The 25,552-nt window shown below is 59.7% G+C and overlaps 1 protein-coding gene across 11 annotated transcripts in view; it reads right to left on the minus strand.

Moving 5' to 3' along the window:
* DLG3 (discs large MAGUK scaffold protein 3) overlaps positions 1–25,552 on the minus strand; it is an 80,785-nt gene continuing 55,233 nt past the window's right edge. For 5 of the 11 annotated variants that reach the window (XM_038184315.2, XM_038184314.2, XM_038184318.2 and 2 more), the window contains 13 exons: positions 25,008–25,164; positions 24,307–24,409; positions 18,272–18,386; positions 12,793–12,969; positions 12,566–12,641; positions 11,868–11,967; positions 8,188–8,229; positions 7,581–7,631; positions 6,379–6,480; positions 6,037–6,209; positions 5,517–5,626; positions 4,486–4,577; positions 1–2,612 (listed from right to left, as the gene is read on the minus strand). In XM_038184315.2, coding sequence (XP_038040243.1) covers positions 2,506–2,612; positions 4,486–4,577; positions 5,517–5,626; positions 6,037–6,209; positions 6,379–6,480; positions 7,581–7,631; positions 8,188–8,229; positions 11,868–11,967; positions 12,566–12,641; positions 12,793–12,969; positions 18,272–18,386; positions 24,307–24,409; positions 25,008–25,164 — 1,405 coding nt within the window. In that variant the 3' untranslated portion in view covers positions 1–2,505. Of the gene's footprint in view, positions 2,613–4,485; positions 4,578–5,516; positions 5,627–6,036; positions 6,210–6,378; positions 6,481–7,580; positions 7,632–8,187; positions 8,230–9,205; positions 9,252–11,867; positions 11,968–12,565; positions 12,642–12,792; positions 12,970–18,271; positions 18,387–18,887; positions 19,034–23,977; positions 24,132–24,306; positions 24,410–25,007; positions 25,165–25,552 lie in introns of those variants that run through there. The other 6 variants (XM_038184316.2, XM_038184320.2, XM_038184319.2 and 3 more) reach the window with 4 other exon arrangements.

Genomic DNA, 25,552 nt, shown 5'->3' on the forward strand with positions numbered 1-25,552 from the left:
TTCTTTGCAACTCTCTGTTTATTAAAAATATACGTCTCCTTGGAAGAAACACTGGTAACCAACTAGTGTTGTCATGATCGATTCGATACTGTCAGCTATGCCATGGAGTACATCAGCTTTTTCTCCATGTGACTTAATGAGAGGGAGACAGGCTAATAGAAAAAAAGACGAGACAGGAACCAACCGTGTGTCTAGCATCTTAAGCACTTTTGTTTCACTTACTCCACTTCTCCAGAGACTGATGTCTACAGCCCCTGGAGCAGGACCAGCGGGGCAGGGCGCTGGATGCTGAACAGGGATCCAGGGCCAAAAGTTCGCTCCCTTAGGGCAGGTCCCGTTGGCAGCAGAATCCTTTCTCCGCTCCCATGTGAGCAGCACCGCCTCTTCTGCAGCCCTGCTTTCTGTCCCAGGAGGCTGCTCAGTCCCTGCAGGGCTCCTCGAGGCAGGGCAGCGTCTCACCAGAGCACCCGTACAACCTCACAGCAGTTCTGAGCGCTGTGCCCTGTGTGCTGCGCACCCACTGACACCGCTAACCATTGCCATCGGGGACAGGGCCTGGCACCCAGTGCATTCACTTACCCCTGGATAAAACGGTGAGGGAGAACGGGCCAAGACTTACCTGCTTATGCTCGCAGTGACTGCCTTTGTTCTGGTGCATGTCTGAGAAACAGCACTGGCAAGGTCTGTGTAAGGACAGAGGGCTCCTCTACCTGTACTATGAGTACCTGAAAAAGCAGCTCAAGCTCAGCAGCTGTGAGGGTTTCCCCACAGCTCGCCACAGGGCTCTCTTCCCACAGCAGAGCCCCACCCCAACGCAAAGACCAAAGTTTCCTCCAGGTTGGACACTTCTGCATTTTGGGCCAACTGTCTCAGCGCTTGCAGCTGCCTCCTTTGAAAATTTGCAGCGCACCGAGACCAGTGCAGGGCTGCATCGCCCCGTCCCCACGGCAGGACAGGTTCCCAAGGTGAACTTGAGCCAGGGAGCAGAGCCCAATTTCAGTTAGAGGATTCCTGCAAAGGTGTCAGGGGCAGAACCAGGCGAGGTTCTCCCTTCCCTGCCTGTCCCCAGCTCACAGCACAGGGAGCATGGCCCTTCCTCCGGCAAGGCCACGGCCGCTCGCACAGGAAGCAGAGCGGTGAATTTGGCACGCAGGGAGGGGGGCAGGGAGCTTTTCTGTTGCTGCTCAACTGTTACTGATCTGGAAAAGCGTGAGCGTCCATCCAAGGCACAGCCGGGGGCTTTTCCTGTCAGTGGCTAATGCCAGCGTGCTGCCACAAGCCAGAATCCCTGCGCCTGTGCCCGCCGGTGCAGGGCCAGCCCCTCTCCCAGGTTTTCCACAGCAACACAGGACAGCGAGTACATTTGTTTCATGTGGCTGGTAGAGTATTTCCTAACTAAACACCGCAGGTCTAGATTCTATTTACAATAGAGCCAGCTTAAAAAATAAGTTAAAAAACTGGATTTTATACCCGTTCAGTTCATTATTAACAAGAGAAAAAAAAAAATGGGATAATGAAAAAAAAAGCCAACACAGCAACACAATATGGTTTTGGTTTAACATCAGCTTAAAAAAATAGAACCAAAAGGAAACCTCTCATGCAAACACGTACGGTGGTGTGTAAAACAATGTGCAATTTAATATGTAGCATCAGCCATTCTCTTGCTCTGCAGCCTCCTGCTCAGTCAATGCCTCCCGGCCTCACCCAGCTCAGCGGCCGCTGCTCCTTGCTGGGTCGCTCCGGACCTCTGGTCCCTTCTGCAGACGCAGCGTCCCGGTCTCTGCTCTGCTCACAGGCCTGGGGTGGCTGGCAGGAGGCCGGCGCGGACGGGAGACGCTCCCAAAGCACGTGGTACCGGCTTCATCTCTTCCTGCCCAAGTGGACTCCCTGTGCCCAGCGGCTGGGACAAAGAAACTGAAAGATCCTTGCAGTGATACAGTACCTTTTAAGAGGTCCCTCAGGTTTCCTAGTCCACACACACACACATATATATAATATATATATAATATCTTTCTCTATATTATATATAAATTACATATACAGATAAATAAAATGCCTTCTGCTGCCTTTCTGTCGCACTGTTCAGAGCTGCTAGACAGTCACACTTGGAAAAATGCCCCTGGAGCTCTGATACCAGCTCATGTTCTCAGAGTCCGTTGTTTCACTTGTTTCTTACATTAGTCCTTAGCCGCCTCCTCCCATCTTGATTCTTGGTTTAGTTAATAATAATAATAATAATAATAATAAAAAACAACTCTTGAATGGGTTCTCGTCTGTCTCTAATGGAGCAGTGGGAAGGTCCATGCAGGAATGGTAGGAACAGTCACATGATGAATGAGATCAGTTCATCCCAACAAAAGAAACAGGACTAGAAAACTCAATTTTGCGACGATCTAAAAAAGGGGGCAGGAATAGTTTTCATATCCTCCCCCTTGGGGCAGAGGGCTCGGGTGGGGTGGGATTTCAGAGGTCTTCTGCTTACAGGGAAGCAGGTGGGGGTCATCTTCAGAGTTTCTCTGGGGACGGGACCCAGATGTAGTGCCCGGACTGGTCCTCAATGATCTGTTTGATTTTGCTGTAAATCTCTTCAAGAGAGTCTCCTTGTACGATGGCTGAAAGAGGAGAGAACAAGGAAGACCTTGAGCGTGGGGCAGCGCTTCGGCTTCTCAGCCGGGAGCTACGGGAAGGGCCTTCACTCTGCAGCCAGGGGGCCGGGACAGTGCAGCCAACGACCAGCACAGCCCGTGTCAAAGGAGCTGTAACAGGCACGCGGTGACACAGAGGGTTAAACCAGCGTGTCCAAGGGGATTAGCAAGAGATTGGGCTGATCCCACGCTGGCACAGCTACTCGCGCGTGTGAAGTGCCAGCCAGGCTCTCCACAAGGGCTGCTAATCAGCTTTGCGAACCGTGTCACCCAGCCGTGCTGAGGCTCTGGGCAGCTGGCCGAGGCTCCACGGCACAGGGCAGGGTGTGAATGTGCAGCAGCACAGCAGCTCGGCCAGAGTAATTGCCTCCATGCTCACCCCTGCTCTGCTGCGATGCGCAGGAGGAGCCTTGCTCGGATTATCCGGCGCGCACCAAGCGCATACCCTCAGGTGCTGGATTTGTCCATCCAGTCTGGTCTCCTGCTGAGGACTCCTCGTGTTTGTTACTTGCTCTACTTCGGGATGGGAATTGCAGCACTGTCGTGCTGGAAAAGGCCAGCTTACGTGTGTTGCTCCCAGCAGTAAGGCTTTCCCAAAGACCAGCTGCAGTCCTGCTGCTAAGCACGGATGCAACGCTAAGAACTTCACCGTGTTCCCTACATCAGGAGAGGAAGATGTACACGGTGGGCCAGCACTTTCTGGTAACTCTGCCTACCTCTGCAGCCAAGCCAGGGCTGTCCTCCAGTGTCTCTGTTCCCCAGAGACAAGTTCCTGGCACAGAACTTCCTACTGCACCCAACTTACTGCCTGTTACTGACTGCTTTCAACTGGGCTGGGGCTCAGCCAAGAGCATTCCTTCCTCAGGTCAACTGCAAGCTTACTGCCGTCGTGCAGCCTCACGTGGACATGCTGAGGGTTTGGCAAAACTACGGCATGTGTTTCCTTTGTGTTCTTCCTGGAAAAGCAGCCTGCAGCTCTGGAAATGCTCCCCAAGAAAGGAGTTCTGGGGAAGGCGTTTCTGCTGTTTGTGCTGATACATTTGCAGAGATCCATTTTTGGAAAACATTCTGCCTGTGATTTTTCGTGGTAACTGTTAGGTGGGCAACGCAGTATTTGACAGGATTATCATTCCTCAGCTTTAGAGCAAACAGTTACCACAATGGAGAACAGAAGGAAGACCAGTTCCTCTGCCTCTCTGCCTGTCCGTGATTTTCCAGAATTAACCACATGCTACAAACATTAGTTCCTTAATGCACTAGGATGCCTTTGTCATGAGCAGCTCATCCCTGCAAGCACGAACTACCAGGCAGCCCCTGACTTTCAGAAAACACTACTTAGGAAGTCAGCCAAACTTCCAGTCCTTTTTGGAAGATGTTTTGTAATAACTCTGGACAGTCTCCACCATTTAGGTCACTAATTCTTACATTTCCTCTTTACAAGGACTCTTCTCTTTTTGGAAATGCTCCCCTCTCCTCTGTTTAGGGAGTTTTATTTCCTGCAGCCTTATAGCACCTTGAATCTATGCTGTGCTTCCCTGAGCTGTTTTTTTTTTTTTTTTTTTTTTTTTTTTAATTACTGTTACTAAAGTTGGTGATAGGCTTTCACAAACTCAAAAAATCTTGCCTGACAGCTCCTCTCCTTCCTCTAGAGCTGGTTTACTCTTATCCGCTGATCTCTGAGCGGTCCCTTTGCACAGCCATGCTGGCAGAGCGCCATCTCTTTTTGCTTTGATGAAGCTGGACATTTTCTCATGACCCTGCAGTAAGACAGTGCTGGCAGAGGTCACGGCTGCCAGCTAGAAAATATTAAATCAGACACAAACCTACTCGGGACGCTCACCTGTAAAATACTCTCCAAATTCTTGCTCGAGTTTCATGGCTTTGTCAAAGACCTTGTTGGCCTGTTCGTACGTCTGTCTCCGGTTCATCTCCCTGTCACGCACAAAAAATAGAAACTCAGCTCTCTTTCTTAGCAACGAACAAAAGCAAAAATATCCCACAGACCCAGGGTGCCTGGGAAGCCTCCGCACATCAGAAATGGAAGCTGCATGAGACCCAGTTTACAAAGGCAAGAACCTTCCCCACACACTCTTTATTGCCTTGGCAGTTCAGCCCAACTTCCAGCAGCGAAGTTCCTCCCACTGCACCATAACACAGAAATGCATGGAAGTCCAGGCAAGCCTCTGCATTTGCAAGACCACTGCAAAAAATGTCCTTGCTTTTCCAAAGCCCATCACCACCCTCCTTGCCTGGGTTCCCTCATGTTCATGTAATACCAGAATTAACAATTCTACCACTGCTGCCTTGAGAAGGGGTTTTCCCAGTTCCCTTAGTACCAGCAGAGCCTCTTCTGACCTTAAAGTCCATCTCTAGCTACAGAATTTCCCCACAGATAACATTCTCTGTTGATACTTGGAAGATTTGCAAGCTCAGATCTCACACCCTTCCCAGGGCCACAAGCAGCAGAAAGTTCCCCTATGGGGCACAGGAAACGCCTCCTCCAGCTGTGATCCATCACCCTGGGCTATCAGCAGCTCTCCTGGCTGGTCTCAGGGCCCAGGTGAGCAGGTTACATTAGGCATATTTGGGAGCATTTGTACACTGCCCACAGAAAGTCCTCTGGTGCAAACAAAGGGCTTTAAGCCACAGCAATACACGGAGCCTGGATGCACCACGGCATTAGATGTGGAAAAACACCGCAGAGACAGTAACGAGCCCAGCAACTCTTAAGGAAAGAGGAGCTGAAGGAAATTCCAGCACCAGCAACCACCTCTGCTGCTTTCTAAAAAGCAGAGGCAGCAGAAATACGAGCCCTTGACTTGCCAGGGCTGCTCACCCCGGAGAGGCAACAGCAGGTGTCGTTACACTTACATGAGAGCTTCGATGGATTTTGGTTTGATGAAAATGGCAATGGGATAAAGTTGTGCTTGTTGCAACCTCTTGATAGCATTGCCAGATACATCCAGGATGCAGTGTTTCCCCTGGAAAGGAGACGATCAGGATCAGACCTACCCACACAGTCTGCTCTGTGCAGAAAACAGCTTGCTCATACAGACGCGCTTGCAAAAGAGGAGCCACAGAGATGAAACACCAGTCCCGAGACACGGGCCAACTCCCAGTGCCCTCACATTCCCATCTGCTTAGGGCAGGATGGCAGCGATGTGAGGGGACTGATTTTTTCTCTGAATGCTTGAAAAGCTGTTCACGAGTCATCAGCACACCCCAGCACAGGGAACATTTTGGCTCCTCTGTGAGCAGCCAGGCACCTTTGTCCTGTGAACTCCCAAACATGAGCTGGGATTTTGAGCATTTTTTGGCCATGAGTTGGGCCAGACCCCACCTGGCACAGTGACAGCCCCAGCCTCAGGAAGGCTCAGCCCTTCACACTCACCCTCTCTGCGACCGCCCGCACCGACTGAATGCTGGTCCCGTAGAGATTGTCATTGAACTGCCCGGCCTCTATGAACTTATTGTCCTGAATATCCTTCTCCATCTGTTCTCGGGATACGACGAAATGGTAGTCTTGCCCATCCACCTCGTTCTCGCGCCGAGGCCTGGTGGTGTCTGGAGGAGAGCAGGCCTCAGGAGCGACCCCAGAGCAACCCACACCAAACTTGTGTCCCCACAGCCCTCCTCCTCCTCCTCCTCCTCCTCCTCACGCCCGGACCCGCAGGTCGCCGAGCCACTGCCCTCCCCTCCCTGCAGCAAGGCCCAAGCAGCTGCTGGGACTTACGTGGCACACAGGAACCAAACTTGTGTGGGAATTCGGAGATGAGGTCATCGTTAACTCGGTCCTTCGTCGGCCCCAGGATGATCACTGGCCTCGCATAGTGAACTGCGAACACAAACCCCACTGTGAGACCAGGTCTGCGCTCCAGGAAGCCCCACGCAAGTTTATCTCCTCCTGGACGTGTTCAAAATCCTTCTGGTCTGACCCAGATGATCTGTGTGGGCAGGCAAAATGCTGCTGTGAATGCATCTCCTCATCTCCATCCCCCTGCCAGCACGAGGCTGCCCAGGGGAAGGAGCTGCCCGGGGCAGCACTGCCCGCCCGCACACCGGGGAAGGTGCCGAGGGTCTCACAGGTCGCAGATCAGCCAAGCTGCTCCACTGCCCGGGGTATGAAGCAGACAGCCAGGACATCTGGAGGTGAGCTAGAGGGCTGTAAGAGTCTGATCCTGCTCCTGGCAAGGACAGGCTGCTGAGGCAGGGACTAGAACAGAATCACCGAATACCCTGCCTTGGAAGGGACCCACACGGATCATCGACTCCAACTCTTGGCTCCACACACAACCACCCAAAAACCAAACCCTACACCTGAGAGCGTTGCCCAAACGCTTCTTGAACTCCAGCAGGTCTGGGGCTGTGACCACGTCCCTGGGCAGCCTGTCCCAGTGCCCAGCCACCCTCTGGGTGCAGAACCTTTCCCTAACCCCCAGCCTGACCCTCCCCTGTCCCAGCTCCATGCCGTCCCCTCGGGTCCTGTCACTGTCCCCAGAGAGCAGAGCTCAGCGCCTGCCCCTCCGCTCCCCTCGTTCAGCCTGTGAAAGGGGAGCTGAGGCTGAGAGAGGGAGGGGACTGGAGCAGAAGAAATGATCCCACCCTCAGCTGGGGACCAAAACCCAGCTCAGTTTTAGCTCTGGCTCTCCCTTGGCTGTTGTTTGACAGACCAGGTTGCAACTCTTCTATGGTGACTACAAAAGGGTTTGTGAACAAGGGCAGGGAAACACCCAGAAGGCGGCGTGCACGCAGGTCCCCTGCTGCATGCAAATGCCCCGCACTGAAGCAAGCAGCCAAGAAACTCCACTGATTTTCACTCTATCTCACCACAGGGGCAGGCAAGATCGTCCTGGCTACCCACACAGTGCAGCTGTGAGCAGGGACACGGGCTCTGATGCCCATGCCCAAGCAGGACAGCTTAGCACCAGGACTTACTTTCTTGCCGTGTCACCGGTTCGTATGACAGGATAGTGTCCTCTTGTCCTTCTGAAACAGAGCCAAGGAGAGGCACGTGAGCACCAGCAGCTTTCCAACCCCAGCCACCTCAGACCCTGGGGACGGGCTCTCACGCCAACCCAGCAATCAGCCCATTATTCACAGCAATTATTCACACATCAGTTCTAGGGTTGGCCTCCTCTTTCCCTCCCCTCCACTGCACGCTCGGACTTGGGCAGGCACAGCCAGTGGGTGTGCTGCAGGCATTCAGAGGACCTGCCAGGGCTAACGGGAGCACTGCCTGCAGCTGGACCCAAACGCTCTCGGACAGGCTCAGGGAGCCACTCGTGCTTCAGACCCAGCACCTGGCCATTGCTGAGGACAGGTCCTCTGTGGGCTGGGAAATCCACCACCAATTCTGCATGGCCAGGGGAGCCGGGGAACCAGCCAGGCTTGCTCCTGACCCCTGGGAAGGGAGCTGGCCACAGCATCTTGGTGTCACCAGCAGGAAGGACCAGCCTCCGAACAGAAATGCCACCGGGACAGGACGAGACGAGAGCACACACACAGACACGGAGGTGAGACAGCAGGAGAGGTGCACACTTACTGGAACTGCTCTCGCTGTCACTGGTGTTTGATGTCACGCCCTCTGCAAAGCAACCAGAGAGACCCCCTTGAGACCGAGCGCTCGCCACGGGCACAAGAGCTGTCGCCCGGCGCTAGTGACGGAGGGCAGGGAGCCAGGCGGCACGGAGAAAACGCGTCCTGGGAGCGGGGTGCCAAGGCAGGATGGCATCTCTCGCCCTTTGTCGCTCTCAGGGGGAAACAGGGGACGTGCAGGGGGAGCTTCTTCTGCTTGGCTACTCTGGAGGGATGGCAGAAGGAGCCGGGAGCGGGGCTGAGGGGCAGGGCTGGCCCAGGCGCAGGAGGGAGCGGGTGCAGCATGCACACGGAGGGCTGGGGACAGGGGAGCCTGCCTGCGGGGACAGGGCTGGGACTCACAGAGACAAGACAGTGACAGGATGGGACAGAGTTCGGGGCTTTGCTTGCTTCGGTTGATCCCAGTGCTGTGACCTCCCCGCAGAGGCTGGCGGCCGCCCTGCTGCTGCCTGTCCCCAGCCCCACAGGGGCTTTGGGAACGCCGTGAGTGGGAGCTGCAGCACAGCAGGGAGAGCCGAGGAGCTGTTGTTGTGGAGCTCTGAGTGCACAGGCAACCATATGCCTCCAGAGGAAGGCAGCAAGATGCTTTCACCTGCCCCTGAGGGAAGCTGGCTTGGGCACAGCCACCTCCCCACCAGCAGCCAGCGGCTCCAGGGCTCCGAGAATGGAGCAGAGCCAGCAACCAGCCCGGCTGGGTGCAGGGGAGGAGGCGCAGCTCCCCCCGGGTGCTGCGGGCAGTCCCCTCACACGTGCCTAGGGCATGGCAGAAATCCCCAAGCAACCTCCCCGTCCCCTCTCCCGTGCAGCAGGCAGCACCTCCGAAAGCCCAGGACCCTCCGCTGGGAGAGGCAGCAAGCCCGCGGGGTTCCTCGTGCCCTGCACCCAGAGAAGCACAAACCTCCCCCAGGCACCACCAGGCATGCCAGCAACGGAAAGTGAAGGATGCGCATCGAAATTCGACTTACTCAGGTTCTTTGCTCCATAATAATCGTCACTTAACCCAGGGAAGTCCTGATTTCACAGACAGCGAGAAGAGGGAGAGGGGCAGAGGAGAGCGCGGGAGAGGGGCGGTCAGAGAGAGGGGAGAAGAAGACAGAGCCAGATGAGCATTAGTGACAGGAGTGCGGAACGGCCCAGAGCTGCAACTGCAAGTGAGGTTAAGAAACGTTTCTCGGAGGTGACACGGGCAGCACAGTGCCGACGTCTCACCTCGTGCTGCCGACCCCCCCAGAACACCTCACACCCAGCCAGGTGCGCCCACGCTGCCCCCCAGCCCCAGAGGCCACTGAGGGCCCCTTGCTCTGCTGCTCCAGGGCTTGGTAGGGAAGCGTGGCCGGGGCAGAGCTGCCAGCAAGCAGCTCCGAGGTGTTTCTCTGATGCCCCACTTGTTTTTTTTTCCATGAGGTACAGAAGATCTGTCTCCCCTAAGCCTCTCTAGAGGGGAAAAGCACACTGCTGTACCTCCAATGGCACGGCAGGGGGGCAGATTTTTCCCCACGTTAGCTGCCTGTGCTCCAGCACTTGCACAGGCTGCAAAAACCAGGGGGAAAGGACCCCCCTGCTGCAAGCAGCACACCGGGACAGGCAGCGCAGCAGCGCGTGGCAAGGGAGCTGGCTGCAGGCTTCTCTGACGTGGGCTAGCGAAGAGCAAAGCCTGCCCCGTGCCCATGCCATATGTCCCTGTGCTGCAGGGCTGGCTGAGAGCAGCACCTCAACAACCTTCAGCTACAGGCACCACGCTCACCTGAGCCTGGAGGGCTGTGACACGGAAACCAGGCTCTGTCAGCACCCCTGCCCCGCACCAGCTCCTCCTGGAGCCCTGCTGCTCAGCCACCTCCGGCACAGCAGCACAGGGTGCCCACACCCCGCCACAAAGCGAGGGGAGCCAGGAGGGAAAAAGCTCCCTGTGGCTGAGCCTGTCCTCTGCAGACAGGTCTGATCGATCAGAGATTTTCCAGCATGCCACAGGCAGGGGTCTGCTGTGAGCCCAGCTGGTTCCAGGACACCACCAGCACCAGGCTGGGTGCTGAGGTCACGGCCACCCGCTGGCAGCCTGGCTGAGGGACACGGGCAGTGCCCCGGAGCAGCCTGGCTCCAGCCACCCCCCTCTGCGTGCAGCCCAGGAGAGCAGCTGGAGGGGATGCACTCACTGCGCTGCCACCTGGGCACGGCTCTGCCTCGCCCACCTCCTCTGCTCAAAGCTGCAAGGACTGCAGCTCTCCCTCCCCACGGGTGCTTGCTGAAGGAGTGGATGCAGTTTAGCATCTGGAAAGAGGAGGAGCTGGGTGAGGTGAGCAGCTGTGCCCGGCAAGGGCAGGCTGTTCTGTCCTTGTGCTGGAGAGTGGGGAACGAGCCCTTCCCAGCCCTGTGCTCGGTGCAGGGGGAGCTCTGTGCCCGGCAGCTGCCTCTCAGCTGCTCCGCACCAGCCAGCTTTCCCCATGCTCCGGGCCCCAGCCTTCCTGTTGTCAGGATTTTGGGGCAAAAAGCCGAACGTTCTGCCAAATTAAAGAGCAGCTCTCAAGCCTGGAGGTGTCCCCGGCTTACACCCCCCTTCTCCCACCCTCCTCGACACCCGGGATGTGTCTGTGCACAGCCCGGCCTGCAGGGAGCAAGCAGCAGCAGCAGCAGGAGCCGCAGCACAGCCTGCCCTCGCTGGGAGCCCCGGGGCCCAGGTGAGAGCTGGGTATTCCCCAAAATTTGGAGCCAGCTCCCGAAGACGTGCCTCAGCCGCTGCGTGTGGGCAGCGCCTCTGCCAGCGAGGGCACGCGTCCCTCACGCCCATGGGGTTTCACCCCTGGAGGGGCTTTGAGGCTGTCAGGAATCCGTAGCCCACAGGCACGTCTACGGGAGGCAGGAAGCACAGGCAGGGCATCCCCAGCCCCTCAGCCCCTAAAGGACAGCAGACAAGCTTCTGCACAGCTCAGCCGGGCCCTGGCTCTGGGAGGGGAGCAGCCCTTGGCAGGCAGAGGGAGGGAGCAGAGCCCACAGCACACGGGAGAGAGCAGGAGGAGGCAGAGCGGAGATCGAGGCGAGTGTAAAGTGGTGAAAGGATGAAGACATCAAACATGAGAGAGAGAAAGAGAGAGCCAGCCCGTGCATAGGGACACGGCCAGAGGCAGCTGGACTCGCAGCAGCTGGGAGAGCCTGCCTGTGCACAGGTCTCGTGGCTGGGACTTCAGTGGGTGCAAAGGGACGAGAAATTCAGCGGTGAGGTCCCTCATCCGGGTGGCATTTGCCCCAAGCGCTACAGGAGCCGCCGCTTTTATTTCCAGCTGGGGCTGTTCCCTAGCTGACGGCATGGCTGCAGGGCACAGAACCTGATCTAAACCCCACACGGCCACCGAAGGGGAGGCCAGACAAGGTGTCAACGCTTCTCCCACCAGCATTCAGCAAGGGGGAAGCTGCTCCTTGGGTCAAATCTGTGCCTGACTGTGCTGGGAGGAAACCTGCCGGTACTGCAGGACACGTACCTGGCCTCTGCCTGCCTCGCAGGAACAGCGCTGTTTGGCCAATGCAGGCAGGTGCCAGGCTCAGCGGCTACAGAAAAGTGCCAAATCTCTCCTCCCCGAGGCAGGAGAGGGGCCGGGGGGGTTGCACGCTTGCCCTCTCTGGCCAGCTGCTACTTACGTTCCTGTCCGCTGCTCTCCTGGGCCAGGTTCTCTTTGCTCTTGTAAAATGGAAACTTTCGAGAGAGGCGGAAACTCTTTTTACGTTTCGTTTTGATCGACTGTGAAGAACATGGAGATGGAAGGGAGGACAGAAAAAACAATGGTGTTTAATGCATGCAAGGAAAATTAAAATGAAGAGACAATGAGGAGCCGTGTCAGGGCGGTTACCCTTAAATGAAATCATGGAGATTACGTGAAAACTGTAATGCAGGAAAAAAATTAAGTGCAGAGAAAAATGTGTTTTTAGGGATGTCGGGAAGCTGATGAGCCAACGAGCAGTTCTGCAGGAGGAGCAAGGCCGTTCTCCCTGCCTCGGCCGTTCGCTCAAGCGCTCCGTGTGAGGGAAGCCACGCTCTCCTGCACCAGCTGCCTGCAGTCAGCTCCCAGCCACCAGTGCTCTGCCCGGCCCACAGTGGGATGTGCTCCGCTCCCTCACCACTGCCACCACTACGGGTGGCCTTCACCAGCGCTGTCACATCTGCCCGGGCTCCTCTGCTCACCCTCCTGCTGTCGAGGGGACCCGTGCCTGAGGAACCTGAGTCCAATTGCGCTGCTCTTCCCGTGGGCTTGCTCCAGCTGCTGCCGGTGGGAACACGGCACTGGCTGCTGGCACTCCTCCTGCCCCCGCTAGATACCGGCCCCAGCCCCAGCACTTACCCGGTTGGACTCTATCATGCCGGTCCTGGCGTGGAACTTCACCGTTTTCAACCGCGCCCTCTCCTTCTTCTCCACCCTGATGGGGAGTTAAATGAGGGAGATGCTGCTGGTCCTGCACACCGGCTGTCCCTGCCGGGCCCAGCACGCTTCCCCTCGGCTGTCGGGGTGTCCCGAGGCCTGGGGGGCCTCGGCCCTGTGTGTGACAGCTCCTGCTGCTGGGCACTCACCTCTTCTTGCTGGGGATGACCCCGATCTGCTCGCTCTCGCCATGGGGTGTCACGAGCCTGGCTTGCCACCACTCGTCGTCTGAGGCATTGATGACGTGCAGGATGTCCCCGTAGGAGAAGCTGAGGCCCTGGCTGGGCAAGCAACTGTCCCGGGTCCGGTCATAGTCAAACAGAGCTCTGTGAAGGAACAGAGAGGAGTGAAACCTTCCTCTACCGAGCCTAGCAGCATCAAGGACCACAAACAAGCACCAGCACTGCAAGTCTCCTAGGGCAGTGCTGCCCTCACAGCTTTGAGGATTTAAAACCAAACTTTTGGGAAAGCTTCTCCTGCGTGTGACTACGCCGTGCAGCCACCAGCACACCCCTTCTAGCCCAGGGTGAGGTGCTTGACACGAACAGTGTGCAACACCGGAACAACAGTCCTGGACCAACAAACTAGCTCTTGACTTCAGTTACAAGAGACACACAAACCACAGAAATGTTGAAGAAGGCTGTGGTTAGAAAGCAGGTAGACAACCAGCCAAAGCTCAGCCACCTCAAGAATACAACAGCACATATGCGGTACCCCAGGGCAAACTTTCAAAAAGCCCTCCCTGCTCCCCTCCGCCCACTGCCCTGCATCCTGTAAGCTTACCGTGCCCCCACCAGCCTTATGACACCCTCCCAGCCCGGCTGGGCACGGAGAAGGCACCTCCTGCCCTGCTGCCCATCAGGAGGACAGCACGGGAGGAAACCCCCAGCTGCCCACTCGGCTCCGGGGGTGAGCTGGGTCTCAGGAGCAAAGCCACAGGCCGGCAGACTGAGCATGGAAAAGGGAGCAGAGCGTCTGCCCCGCTCCTCTGCCACGACCAAGAAGGCTGGGGAGGCGAATAGGATGCTATAGGATATGGCCATGCCCTGCTGCTGGTGAGCAGTCACACAGAAGACGACTGCAGGGCACGCGGAGCATTCGCTTTTATTTACGTACACGGCACTTTATTCCAGAGGCTGAGGATTATGAATGCCTCTCAGTATTTATCTGCTCCTCCAGCTGTTCCTTTTCAGACTTTTAAATACTTCCTTTAAGGACAAAATTTTAATTTACAAGAGAGAAGCTTCAATATTCTTCAACTATCCAGCTACAGAGGAGATGATTATTTTTTATACCAAGGAAGAGGAGCACTAATGCTCTTCCTGTGCGAGTTATCACACCCATGCTGCAGCTCTTTGCCACAAGCTGCTTTCAGTGGCTTCCTAACTCTTTCTACTAATGTCAGATCTCTAATCAGATCTATTTTCCTCAGACTTGTCCATCCTGCAAGAAATGGAAACACAGGAGCAGTCACGCAGGGCCCTGCTGCTGGCAGGGCAGCTGGGAGCCCTGTTTTGGCCCCGTTTTTCCCCTGTGGCAGGGGTTGGGGCAGGGCTAGCACGGGTGCTTACTGCACCAGCAGCCAGCCTCATCCAGGCAGAAAAGAAAGGGGAAAGCCACAAGAACAAAGCCCCTCTGCCCTGCTCATCACCCCCTTCCTCTACAAGGAACCCGAAGGGGGGTCTGAAGCGACACAGCACAAGTGACATTGATCTTCGAGCTGAATCCTTTTAACCGTGGCTCCATAAATAGTAAAAGCAACAGGCATGCTGCGCATCAGCCTCCCGCAGGGTTAGCTGCCTGGATAACGCTCTCAAAAATCACTTCCCTGCTACATTTAACAAGACACCTCTCCTTGCCCGGCACGGCTGACAGGAGTCAGGGCAGGTCTCCCTCCCGGTGGTGGTTGGCAGCTCTGGGTGAGCCGGGGCTCCTCTCTCCAGGGAAGCAGAGGCAGCATCAATTCTTGCACCATCAGGAAAGCTGCCCCTGCTCCCGGCTTCTCCCACCTGTCCTGACCGGCTAAATCACCACGCGGAGTGGCTGCAGGGGCAGCTCCAGCCTGGTTTGCCTCTCACTAAGGCACCGAGCTCGACCTGCAGGACATTTTTTTTGGTGATGGTGTCAATGGGCAAGCTAGGAAGTGCCAGATCGTCCTCCAGCCCAGAGGGAACCTTACCAAAGGGACTGCCCCTTCTGAACATGCCCCGAATTGGTGTCCCGAACACTCCTCCCACCCGCCAGGCACCACAAGTGGGCAACAGCCCCCTCCTGCATGAGAGCTTGTGAGTTCAAATACCAGATGTCATTCGCAAGGCTGCAAAAAAAAGGATTTTGGCTGGATCAGCCCCAGGGGCAGCTCCAGCAATAGCCCCAGCCTCCAGCCAGGACAGGAACAACCCAAGGACTGCACGGCTGTCTCTTATGAAGCAACCTGAAGGCTGGATGAAGTCCTGTGTGCGCAGGTTCGCTCAGCCAGCAGGTCACCCTCCTTTTTCCAGCTTGCCCAGGGCCGTGGCTCACCCGCTGTAGCCGAGAGGCTCTCGTGCTCGGTCCCGCAGGAGAACAGGAACGAGAGCGGCCCCCAGGCGCAGCACGTGGCACCAGAGCCGGCAGCGAAAACACTGCAGGGCCCTTCAGCTGGAGGCAAGCAGCCCTCACAGGCACCTGCTCCCTGCCAAGAGATAAGGCTGCCTGCGTGCCTGGCACGCCCCTGCCGGACCAGTGCCATTAGGAGCAAGGAGAGAGCGCAATTAGGAGGAAAGAGAGCACAGGGAACAGGCCAGGCAGGTTCCTGAGCCTGCACACAGGCTGCGGGGAGCTCAGCACCAGCCCTGAGCTCATTTTGCAGCACGGGGCACTGACAGCAGGCCCTGTGCACCTCCTCTGCCACCAGCTCCCTGAGCGCACAGTGTCGTGCCATGGCCTGGGGAGGGGAGAAAGGGCTGGGGGAAGAGGAGACGGCACCGGCTGGGTGCTGCAGCCCTGCCCCGTGCTCAGGGCAGCCCTGCCCCGCTCCTCCCAGTGCCTGCACGGGGAATTCAGCACCAGCAGCCCCTGTGCCAAGGTCAGGCTGCAGCCAAACGCAGCAGGAAGAGCCCCAGGCAGGTCTGAAGCACAGGTCACCCAGGTGTTGTGGGCAGCAGGAGGGCCCCCTGAGCTGGTGGGTCACAGAAACGGGTCACGCTGCCAGCTCCTGCTCCACGCATGGGCACAGCAGAGGCACCTCTTCCACAGGGCCCCAGGGGTGTTTCCCCAAGGCGTCTCCGCTCCGTGGGGCCCACCCTCAGCGCGCACGGCAGCGCACACAGGATGGCCACAGCCCACCACAGCTCCAGGCTCCGAGGATTTTGCCCTGCAGGAATGTGATCCTGTCCCCAAAACACAACCTGAGCACCACGGGGTGAGGAGCAGCCCCGGCAGCCGCAGGAAGGAGCTGCACGAGGAGGTGGCGTGCCCAGCTCCGGGCCCCGCTGACGGGGCGCACCGCAGCCTCGCGGGGCTGACTCAAGCAGTTTGGTAGCAGGTCCCGTAATTGATGTCCTGTCCACAACACAGCAGCTCAGCCGGTTTCAGGGAACCTGCGCTCGAAACCACCCCGCCCAGAAGGGCTGGGGCAGCCCTGGCAGCTCTCACACGCTCACGGGGAGCGTGCGGCAGCCGCCGGAGCAGGGCAGAGCCCCGGGCTGGCCTCTGGTGAGCTGGGGGAGCCAGCGAGGTGCTGCCCAGCTCCTGTCTGGCACAGCGCTGTAGATGCCCCCAGAGCCACGCAGAGGGACACAGCCATGCCCCCTCCTTGTGTAAAGGGCCCCAGCAAGCAGCTCTCAAAAGATGTGGGATGCTAAAAGGGAGAGTGAAGGGAGCCTGACAGCGGAGCAGCATTTTTCTGCAGGCCTGCCCTGGCACGTGCAGCAGCTCTCCAGGCAAGGAACAAGAGATTTGCACGCTCATTTCATGCTGGACCCAGCCTAAACCCCCGCTCCATTTATGAGGATGTCACTGCGACAGCGGATCTCGAATCAAGCAAGGCTCTGCAGAGCCTCGTGCAATTGTGAGCTGCGGGAGCCTGCTGCTGCAGTTCTCCCCTGTGCCAGGCTGGGCTCACGCTGGGCACGCCGCCCCCTACCACCCCAAGCCCCTCCGCACAGCACAGCCACGCCGCAGGAGATGCAGGCTGAGGCTGAAGCAGCCCCAGCTCTCACCCTCCTCACCACAGGGAAAAAGCAGCGTCCCTTGCTGTTGCCAACCCCCATCTGCAACAGGCTGTGCAAGGTGAGGATTTATGGGATTATTTTAATGAGCAAGTTAAAATCACTTGTTAGCTGTCACCACGCTGACTCTCATTGCAGAAGGCGCTGCAGCAGGCTGGGAGACAGCAGGGGCAGCAGGCAGGAGCCAGCAGCGAGCACGGGGCCGCGATGGCCAGGACGTGCAGCAGGTACAGAGCCAGCGCCACGCGGCCGCTTAACCCCTGCCTGCTCCGCACCTGGCTCCAACCCAAAAGCACATCTCGGGATCAAAGCAATAATCCTCCTAAGGGCTCAGCTCCCCTCCAGCCAGATCCTGCCGCAGGACCAGCAGGGGAGGAGACAGAGAAGCCAGTTAGAGGGGAGCAGTTAGAGGAGAGTGCGCTGCTGGGGCACAAGCGGGGCTGCTCCGGCTGCTGGAAACCCCAAGAAATCCCAAGCTGGGGGAGCCCCCCACCGGGCTGGGCTGCCCCACAGCTTGTGGGTGGGTGGCAATACCCAGAGGGGCCAGGCACCGCTGCCATCAGGGCCTTAACCAATTGCCCACACCACTGCCTGCGTCCTCCCTTGGGCCCGCTCCGTCCCTCCAGCCCCTGAGTGCTCACCCTGGGAACAGCACGGCGCAGCTCCCAGTGCAGAAGGCATTAAAATGCAGAGCACTCAGCCCTGAAGAACCCCTGCAAGAGCCCCTGCTCCATGCTGCAGGCTTCGTGCCTTGTTTGTAGCACTCCCTTCCCTTGCCCCGCAGTGGCAGGGGAGCGTGTCCTGCGCAGAGGGGCTGCACATGCGCAAGGATGTGATCCCAGCTGGCGTGGGAGCACTGGCCCAGGGATGCATTGCTCATCTGTAAGGCCACACTGCCTTTTTCCTTCCTCATTCCCAATTGCCGGGCACACCCAGGGGAACCGCAGACACCTCCTGGAAGGTGCACTCGTGTCAGCAGCGCTGGGTTTGCTGCGCTTCCCCCAGCAGGCACAGCATTACCCTTGTGTGTGTGTGTGCTCAGTGACGGGCCTCCCTGCCAGCAGAGCTGTGGCAAAGCAAGAGTGGGTCCCACGCTGAGACACAGCCAGCAGTTCCTCCCTCGGGTGGAAGGTCCACCTCCTCGACCCAAAGCTTGGCACGAGATCAGAAGCGGAAAGCAGCCACAGAGCTGGGAGCTGGCACTGGGTGTTCTGCCCTGCGTGAGATCTCACATGCGTGCAGGGACGAGGGAGGGCCCCTGTAACAGCTCCGCTCAGCTCCAGCAGCACCGGGGTGCAAAGCCAGCCCGGGCTGAACCGTCCCACCCCACATATACACCCAGGGGACGCGGTGGGACAGCATCCAGCTGCATCCAGCGCTGGCAGCAATGACAGGCAGGGAGATGGGGGAGCCTTACCGGACATAGAGGGATCTCTTCTCGCTTGTCCGGAGCGAGCCAGAGCCAGAGCTCATGCTGCTGTTCATCATCTGCTCTCGCAAGTCGTGGATCTTGGACTCGAAGCGGCTGTACTCTGCGGAGAGACAGAGGGTCAGCACAGGCAGGGGCTGCCTTCAAAACTCCACCACCACCCCAGCGAGCAGGGCGCAAGCAGCACGCCAGGTTAACCCGGTAAGCACTGAGAGGCAACCACAGCCTGGCCACAGGGCATGTGGCAGGGGGCAGCAATCGCCTCCCTGCACGAGCTGCTGCCCTGCAGAGCGAGCCAGAACACAGGGACAGAACGAAACCTCGCAGGGGACCGTCACCTGCTGGCCAAGGCGACGTGGCATGGTTGGATAGCAGCTGCCCCACGCCACAGGTCCCAGCCCACCAGTGCCTGGCAGCAGAGCCCCAGGCACGCAGCAGGCACAGGGGGACGGCTGCCACCCGGCCACCGATGCCAGCACAGGGTGAGGGCTCCACACGCAGCACCACAGCCCCCAACTTGGTGGCAGCCCCCAGCCCGTCCCTGGCTCAGGGTGGGGGACAAAGCACACCCCGCAGCCCTAGGAAGCGAGAGGGGGGGATTCACCTGTTGGCACCTACATCCCAGGCAGCACGAGACCCTCCAGGAGCCCGCGGCACCTCCGGCAGCGGCAGGACGGGAGCTGCCACCACCTGCAGCTCCTCCCTCCCTCCCCGACCTTCAGCTGGGTGTAAAGGTCAGCCCCAAAGCGGAGGGCGGAGGCTCCGGCCCCGCGCACCCAGGGCAGAGCAGGGATTGTTTGCTCCCGTGCAGCCAAAGGACAGGAGGAGAGCAACAGAGGTGGCCCTGCTCCCTCCTTCCCGATAGCACCCAGCAAAGGGTGTTTGTCGGTGTGACAGATCAAACAGCCTGCCGGGGAGCACCGGGCATGGACACGTGGGTTACAAAAGCCCCCAGGGTGTCACGAGCCATGTGTGTGCACTGGGGGTGCTGCCCCCAACGCCGTGCGGATCGTGCAGGGTGCTGCCCAGCCCGCAGAGCTGCATCCCGCACATGCAGGGGGATCACTGCTGAGAAATGCACCGCGGGCTGTTTGAAAGTCAGCCCCTCGCTGTGCACGGAGGGAGCCTGCTCCGCTGTTGTCGGTGGGGTTGGGGTTACGCAACTGTGGCTTGGCATTTCCTGGCTATCTAGCCCTGAAGTGTGCAGCCAGACCCTGCTCGAGACCTCCTTTCTGCACAGAGCTGTCGAATTATACTCGACGACTACAGGAGGAAAAAAAAAAAAAAAGATACGCACCAAAAACCCCAACCCGCACATAAAAATTCCACAGCCACGTACAGGAGCCGTGCTGCAGCCCCAGCCTCTGAAGCCTGCTCTGCTGGTTTTCTGAAAACCCCAAACCCCAGCATACGCAGCACATGTGAACCTGCCGTTTGGGACAGCTTGACAAGCCATCTGCAAGCAGCCTGCCGCTGCACTACCCTTGGCGGGCGTGCAGCAAGAAGGGGAAAGCAAGCTGGGTTTCCTCCTCTTTGTGCCATCTCAAGCAGCAGCTCTCCTTGCGCTCCCCTTTCCCGCAGCCCCCCCTGTGTGGCTCGGGGGGGCTACGTGAAGGCTGTGGCCCCCATCCCCTCCTGGCCCGTCTGGCTGATGGATTTGCTGTGCCCTGTGGGAAGTTTGGGAGCGTTGCTCCTACCTGTGCCACCATTTCACCCCCTAACACCTGCACTGCGCAGGGAAGGAGGCAGGGAGCCCAGGGCAGGGGCAGAAAGGCAGAGATGTGCTCGGAGGCATGTTAAAATTTCATGGACAACGCTCCCTGACTGCAAGTTCCTACTCGGGGTGTGTGATCCCAGCAGCTTCTCGCTCTGTAAGGGCCGTGGCTGTGCTCAGGGCGCTGCTGAGCCACTGGGGTTTGTCCTATGGGATGTTAGAGATGGGGCTGCCGCCTCCCCAGCTGCGTGTTAAAGGTTTTCCCTCTGAGAAGCAAGGGTTGGGGTTGGTGCTGCAGATCCCAGCCAGCACAGGCTGGCTGCAGCTTACCGGGACAAAGGGAGCCCCTGTGGCAGCAGCCCCCAGACATCAGGAGGCAGGGGCAGCCTTACAGCCAGCACAGGCAGACGCACAACGAGGGCAACGCTTATTCCAGTAGAAAATAAAATTATCACACCAAAGCAGCACTTCACACACCCCTAACTGCGCCCAGAGCTGTACTGATGCAGCACCCAACAGACAGAAGGGAGCTGAAGCCTGAGCTAAGCCCTGCTGGCAACCTCTCGCCCTGTGCCAGGGAGGATAGCAGCACCCCCAGCACGGATCAGGGGCACGACCTGCGCCGAGGAACCCATGTCCTGGAGCTCTGCAGGAGCGTGGAGCGGAGCTGGGCTTCCTGGCACACCGCCGGGCCCCACGCCTCATTTGTTACGGGGCTCCAGAGCAGCGAGGAAACTGCGACAGCAAGCACGGAGCTGCTCACTGTGCGTGCTGCGCTTGGCAGCGGCTGCTTTGCACAGGTTTAACCCCAGAGGAGCTCGGGCTCCGTGCCAGCTCCCAGCACGGGCAAGCCACCGCTCTGCCTGCACTGCGGCCACGTCCCCCCCTCAGCCAGCACCTCCCCACGCGCTGCCCTGCTCGCTGCTGGGCCACCTCGTCCTTTCCCTAAGTGCCACCCCAGCTGCTGGCTCGACAGCGGAGCCAGAGGGGAGCGGGGGCAGCTGTGGGCACCCTGTGCCCGGGGCAGAGCCACTCCAGGCACCCTCACCTTGCTGCACGGGCACTCCCAGGCGGTGCGGGAGGCTGAGCGCTGCACGGAGCGAGCCCAGATGTCTCCTTGCAGGGTTCGGCTCTGCCAGCAGCGGGGTGGCAGGGTGCCACCGCTGCGGGATGGAAGGGAAGCAGGGCGAGGCGAGAGGTGCCAGCCAAGCAGCAGCTCGGCAACGCGGGGCGGAGGAGGAACAGCCAGCTGCAAAAGCAAAGCCGGAGCCTCCCTGCAAGCACAGGGGAAGGCAGGGTTACCCCAGGAGCGAGCATAGGATGTGCTCGGCTGCAACCGGGCCCCCCTTATCTGCGTGCTGGAACAGCCTCCTCGACAATTATTGGCAGGTAACCCCCAGCGAGCAGCACTTCTGTCTCTGTGCACTGGCTCATATCCACCTTGCCTCTGCATCCTGGAAGGAGAGCTGCCGCGCAGCAGAAACTCGCCCGGGAAAGCTGCCCGCTGCACAGCAGGGAGGTGAGCGCCAGGAGCTCTTACTAATCCCCACCTCCCCGGCACTCCCACAGCAGCCGGGCGCTGGACGTGTTCGGGACACACTTATCAAGATCGAAAATATGCAACAGGTGAACTCGCGCCTCTCGTTTCAAGTGCCACCGCCTCACTGCTGCTGCAAGAGGTCCCGCTGTGGGAGCCTGACGCCAGGAGGAGCAGCGCTTTGTTATTTCCACCTAGCGAGGTGGTGAAGCAACGCCCTGCGCCCTTGTGGCCCTTCCTCCAGAGCTGGTCCCATGCAGGTGCTCCTGGAGAGGGGCTGAGCCCGCAGGGCACAGAGCAGCCCCCCCGTGGCCCCAATGCCCTCCCAGAGGAACCTTTGGCCTCTGCATTCTTCCACGAGAAAGCCCGAAGGGATTTCAGCTGCCCAGGTTTCAAAGCGTTGGGATTAGACATCCACAGGGTCATTGTCTGCCGCTCTCCCTGCCTCTCCACCCTCGCAGTGGAAAACGCATCCTGTTTTCAATAGCGCTGGCTTCAGCTCCGCACGGGCTAATGCTCGCTGTGATCCCCCGGCTCATTTCCCTGCAGAGCTGCTGTTTCTATGGCAAACAAGCCCAGCAAATGGAGCCGGCACACGGCAGCGGAGCCAGAGCGTGATGGAGCCGCTCCCTCCCAACCTGCTCTCTGCTGCAGCCCCGGCAATTGGGCTTTTTCCTTGTGTCCAGAGCACAAAGGGAGAAAGTGCAGTGAGAGCGCGGGGAGCCGCATCAGAGAGCGGTCCCTGAGCATGCACAAAGCCCGGTGCACGTGCACTGCTTTAGGCACACAAACGCCTGCCTGGCTCAGGCTGGATCCGGCCATCAGCAGATCCCGGGGACCTTTCAGCCGCAGGCTCCAGCCCGGCGCCTGTCACACATGAGATCTGCAATCTGCTCCATCGCTCCTCTTCAGCCAAGCGTTTTACTGCCCTGAGTCCACGCACCTTGGAGCTGGGGGGGTCAAAGTACAAACACCGCCCAGGCACGGAGAGCACGGGCCCAGGGCACGCCGTGCTGCACGCTCAGATGAGTGGCACCGAGCACAGAGGTGCCGAAAGCTTGGCAACTTCTGGAAGTCGCTGTGAGGTCTCAGCAGTTCCCTGTTAGCAGCCAGCTCGGAGGAACGCCACCACTTGAGTTTTTGCGTTTTAAAGCGAAGGAAAATCAAAGCCGCGCTCTATGGGGCTTCAGGAGGTGTAATTGCCAAACCTGAGTGCTTGTGATAACAGCGGACAAAGTTCACAGGGAGAAACGCTCTGAGGAAAGAGCTCTTCCAAACAGCTCAGAGGCAGCAGCACACGGAGCAGCCTCCTTGCAAGACAGCTTGGGGCAGTGCCAGGTACGGGCGCTCAGAAGTGAGGCAGGACCGTGACTCCTGCCATCCTTCCCCAGCTCTGTCTTTGCTCTCCTCCACTCCCAACCACTCCCGGGACCCCACCAGGAGGGCAGCTAATCCACGAGGCTTATACAAGCGGCCTCGCTGCTGCCTCGAAGCCGCACGGAGGTTAGACCCTAGAGCAGAGCACAACTTGAGCACGTGCGTGTTCATCCAGCACCCTGTGCCAGCCCTGCTCCTGCTCACACACAGCACACAGACGAAAGGCAGCTCTCCACGCACGGATCCGCTCCTCAGAGCCCCTCCTGATGGGCCCTCAGGACCTGCCTTTGGCCAGCAACACCTCCCGCCCTGTTTTCAGGCTGGGTTTGCTGCAGCCAGGCTCACGCTTTGCTTTGCATTGCTATAGGTGCGATTCCCTTCTGCACAAGCAGGTCATGATTTTGGGAAGCCAGCACAGCCAGCACACTCACTGGAGCCACTGCTCCCCCTGGGGCACCCACAGCCCAGCTCTCGCTCTTCCACCAGCACAGCCCCGTGCCCTGCATGGGCAATACAACCACTTGGCACCACGCACCCCACCCCTCAGGGGGATGCCGGCCCCACCAGCCCCTTCCCCGCAGGGCTTGGGGTGCCCAACACAGCCCCGGGGGGCCCCCAGCTGAGGCTCGAGCAACACCTGGGGGGCTCCCAGCGACCCGTGCCCGGCACACCCAGCACCCCCCCGTGTCCCCCCCGTGCCGGAGCTCACGGAACGAGCGGCACCGGGGACACGAGAGCCGGGAGCGCTTCCTGGAAGCGAGGAGGAGGGGAAAAAAAAAAAACCCCGAGCAGCCCAAGCGCTCCCCCGGCGGTGCTCCCGGCCCCGCTCCCTTCCTGCCCGGCGGGATGCGGAAGCGGGGCCGGGCGGGGGCAGCGGGGGGCGGCCGGGGCTTGGCCCGGCGGCGGCGGCGGCAGCGCCCGGGGCCGCTCTTTGTCTGCCGCGGGCGGCGGGGACCGGCGGGGGGCGGCCCCGAGGGGGTCCCCGCCCCGGGTAGGAGCCCCCCGGGCCCGGCTGTGCCCGGGATACGGGGGCTGGGGGGGGGCCGGGGACCGGGCCCGTGCTCACCTGCGGCCGGCGCGGAGGGCGGGAGGGAGGCGGCGGCGGCGGCGCCCCGGCAGCAGCCCCGGAGCCGCCCGGGCCGCACACACAAAGCCGCGCAGGCACCGCCGGCGGGACGGCGGGGACACGCCCCCTCCCGCCGCGCCGCCCAATCGGAGCCCGCGCTTCCCGCCTCGCCCCGCCCCCCGGCTCCGCTCCCAGCCAATCCACGCCCACTCCCTCCCCGGGCCCGGCGCGCCACACACGGCCACGCCCCGTTCATTTACATAGACCACGCCCCCCTCATTTGCATATGGCGCGCCGCCCCGTCCCGGTGCGGGTGCGGGTGCCGGTACCTTCGGGCCGGTACTGCGCGATGATGGTCACCGTCTGCCCCGCCCGCTTCAGCGCCGCTGCTGCCTGCTCGTGGGTGGCGTTGCGCAGGTTGACGCCGTTCACCTGCCGGGACAGCGCGGCTCCGTCACACCGGGACAGCCGCTGCACCGCCATGTGCCTGCGGGACCACCACCCCGCCCGGTACCCACACACCCTGTACCCACACCCCCAGTACTGACACCCCCTGTACCAATAACCCCAGTACCAACACCCCCAGTATCGACACTCCCAGTACCAACACCCCCAGTACCAATAACCCCAGTACCAACAACCCCAGAACCAACACCCCCCGTACTGACAGCCCCAGTACCATCACCCCCAGTACCAATAACCCCAGTACCAACAACCCCAGAACCAACACCCCCCGTACCGACAGCCCCAGTACCAATACCCCCGGTAGTGACACCCCCAGTACCATCACCCCCAGTACCAACACCCCAGCCAGCACAGAACCGGGGCTGCCCACCCCACCAGCCCCTGCTCTGTGCCAGGACCACACCGGGCAGGGAACCACAGGGCCCCGCACCCAGGGGCCTCGGCCACACCAGCACTAAGGGATGGATGGTGCTGTACCACGTCCCCGCAGCCCCGGTACCCCCAGACATGGGTCTGCCCCCAGGTGGGTGCCCGGTGCCCGTCCCTCCCCGCCAGGCCAACTCACCGAGAGGATGCGGTCTCCCCTCCGCAGCTCCCCGCTGAGGTCGGCAGGGCCTCCGGCCAGGATGAAGGACACGAAGATGCCCTCTCCATCTTCCCCCCCGACAATGTTGAAGCCCAGGCCGGTGGAGCCTTTGTGCAGGATGATTTTCCGGGGCTCTCTGGTGGGACAGACAAGGGACATTTGGACATCAGGGTGAGGAGAAACAACGCGGGTGATGGGGCCAGGGGCTGGGGCAGGGGAGGTGCACCGCACAACTGGGGCTCACAGTGACACAAAGCAGAGCACACACAGGGACAGAGCATCAGCTGGGGGCATCATGCACAGCATGGAGGCACCGGGAGCCCAGACACTGGGGACGGTGCCAGGACAGGGGAATCGCAGCCCCCCGCACCCTGCACGGCCCTCATGCCCGCAGCCGCACAGACACACACGGCGCAGCCCCGCACGGCTCAGCGGCGGCACACCAGCAGCCCTGAATTTTTCAACGATGACTTAATTCTTCTGCAGTTCAAACAATAGGCAGGCACAGGCAGAAAGACTGCCTG

This window comes from Anas platyrhynchos, chromosome 10, assembly GCF_047663525.1.
Source record: "Anas platyrhynchos isolate ZD024472 breed Pekin duck chromosome 10, IASCAAS_PekinDuck_T2T, whole genome shotgun sequence".
Classification (NCBI taxonomy): Eukaryota; Metazoa; Chordata; class Aves; order Anseriformes; family Anatidae; genus Anas; species Anas platyrhynchos.